Below are 2466 nucleotides of genomic sequence, written 5' to 3' on the forward strand. Positions count from 1 at the left end.
TATGAAATATTTGTTGGACAGGATCTTGTTGACGATATCTGATAAAATAAAACAGTCACGTGTTAAACAATCGTACAATAAACTTATGAAATATTTGTTGGACAGGATCTTGTTGACGATATCTGATCAAATAAAACAGCCACGTGTTAAACAATCGTACAATAAACGTATGAAATATTTGTTGGACAGGCCCAACCGTGTCTACGCCACTGGTTTGTAAAAAGTTTGTTGTCCTGGAAATTAATTATTATTACTCTCCAAAATTTCTTTTATTTTTTTCATGCATATTAATAAAATGATCATTAGTTGATTGTTTGTTTTGCCCGCTTTATAAAATTTGAGGATCATTCAACCATTACAAAATTTATTTAAGGATCATTCAACCATTACAAAAATTATTTGAGGATCATTCAACCATTACAAAATTTATCTGAGGATCATTCAACCATTACAAAATTTATTTGAGGATCATTCAACCATTACAAAATTTATTCGTTACTCAAGAAAACGCCGAATCACAAATACAACATATTTAGTGCAAACTTTAATATATGCATATTTACTGAAGTGTTCAAATAAACAAGGGATAAAGCGAAAATATGACAGTTATGAGCCAAAGAGAGAGAGAACAGCACCTTGGAGACAGTATATGTTATTATCTTAATATGTGACAGTTATAAGCTAAATAGAGAACAGCACCTTGGAGACAGTACATGTTATTATCTTAATATGTGACAGTTATAAGCTAAATAGAGAACAGCACCTTGGAGACCTGTCTAAGAGACAAATCATATAATTGTACATTGTGGACCATAGTTTGTAAATTGCACCAACTTATAGCACTTACTACAATCAACATTACAATTAATGAAGGCTCCCAAGTGGCACAGCGGCACATGTCTGTGGACATACAACCCTTGGTGGGCTCAGCACAGATAGCCCTTTGTGTAGCTTTGTGCTTAACTACAAACATTAAAGAAGAAATGGAATTGGAAGTTTCAAACCGTTTTACACACGTGCCAGAGATCTTCCTTAATTTAGAACTACGGACCAGACGGAGGGCAGCCAATCAGCAACACCTACTACCACAAGGGCTTTGTCCGCCTTTCTGAACTGAATACCGGCATTGACTTACATTTTTATAATATGCCCTCAGTTATAAGTGCAGAACGTTTGTTTTCTGCAGTATTATGTCTCGAACCATAGACCCCTCGTTCCAAGCCTCGGCCCATCAAAGAAGAAAATCCGTAAACTTTATTTTTTTATTGAAACCAAAATCGAATTAGCTAGTTGAATCAATAGTTCCATAACGTTGCCCCCTTTTTTCCCGAAATAATCGTTAGGAGTTAGTATGGTGCTTAAAAATATTGTTTTACGTTTGTTTTTAACTTAGATATAATAAATATATTTACTCATCTCTCACACTACCCACCTCCTTGTCCAGTAATGCAGAGAACCGTTACCCAGGCAACGCCAAACGTCCAAGCAAGGCGGTGTGTAGCAGCGTACAAAATAGCAACGGGTCGACTGGGAACTATTCCATTGTTCCATGGGTAAACACCATACACAACAGCCAGATTGCAACCAATTGTCAGAAGCCATCCCAAAACTTTAACACTCTGCAGAAGACCAAACATTTATATATATATGTATATCACAATAGGCATAAAAATGTTCACGCGACTAATAATGAAAATGTCTCTATTATCTAGCATATCTAAAAAAGAGGAATTTTTTAAATATGTGCACGTGATGAATATTTTAATAGGTGATACTACATAACTAACACCCATATCAATAAAGAATTAGATATGAGAAGGATACCATTATATATTCATAGAATATACGGAATATTATATTTTTCTGAAGAAATGAAAACAGAGACCGAGCGAGATTCGAAGTCGGGATTCTACTAGCTGACCGCTTTAGTCACATTTCTTATTCTATGCCGGTTAGTTTGTAAAACTCGGAATCTTTTAAATTCCAGTTTTTGTTATTGGAAGAGACGATCTTAAGAGGTTTAACTGTAGAAATTTAATGTGCTCGAAATAATCGCTTAAATGGAAACCGAGAATTTAAGTATTTGAGAAATGGCTGAGACATCAGCACAGTAACCAGCGGTATGTCCGCGGACTTACAACGCTAGAAACTGGGTTTCGATAGACGTGGTGGGCAGAGCCCAGATAGCCCATTGTGTAGCTTTATGCTTAACTTCAAATTACAGTTGCTACGTATAGAAAAACCGTTCGATGTCAGTTTCACGTCAGAAATATTCTAAAACCCTTTACGCAAAACAGTAACTGTGTCCATTAATTGGTGGCCCGGTGGTTAGGGCGGGGGGCTCGAATCGCAATCTGAGGGTCGCGGGTTCGAATTCCCGTCCCACCAAACATGCTCTCCCTTTCAGCCTTGGTGGCATTATAACGTGACGATCAATCCCACTATTCGTTGGTAAAAAAAAAGTAG

The 2466-nt window shown here is 36.7% G+C and overlaps 1 protein-coding gene across 1 annotated transcript in view; it reads right to left on the bottom strand.

Annotated features, from left to right (window-relative positions):
• Positions 1-2466, bottom strand: part of LOC106472097 (nose resistant to fluoxetine protein 6-like) — a 23668-nt gene that overhangs the window by 5689 nt on the left and 15513 nt on the right. Inside the window, exon 8 of the mRNA XM_022400703.1 lies at positions 1433-1619. Coding sequence (XP_022256411.1) covers positions 1433-1619 — 187 coding nt within the window. The remainder of the gene's footprint in view (positions 1-1432; positions 1620-2466) is intronic.

The sequence above is a fragment of the Limulus polyphemus genome, unplaced genomic scaffold (genome assembly GCF_000517525.1).
Source record: "Limulus polyphemus unplaced genomic scaffold, Limulus_polyphemus-2.1.2 Scaffold5079, whole genome shotgun sequence".
Taxonomy (NCBI): Eukaryota; Metazoa; Arthropoda; class Merostomata; order Xiphosura; family Limulidae; genus Limulus; species Limulus polyphemus.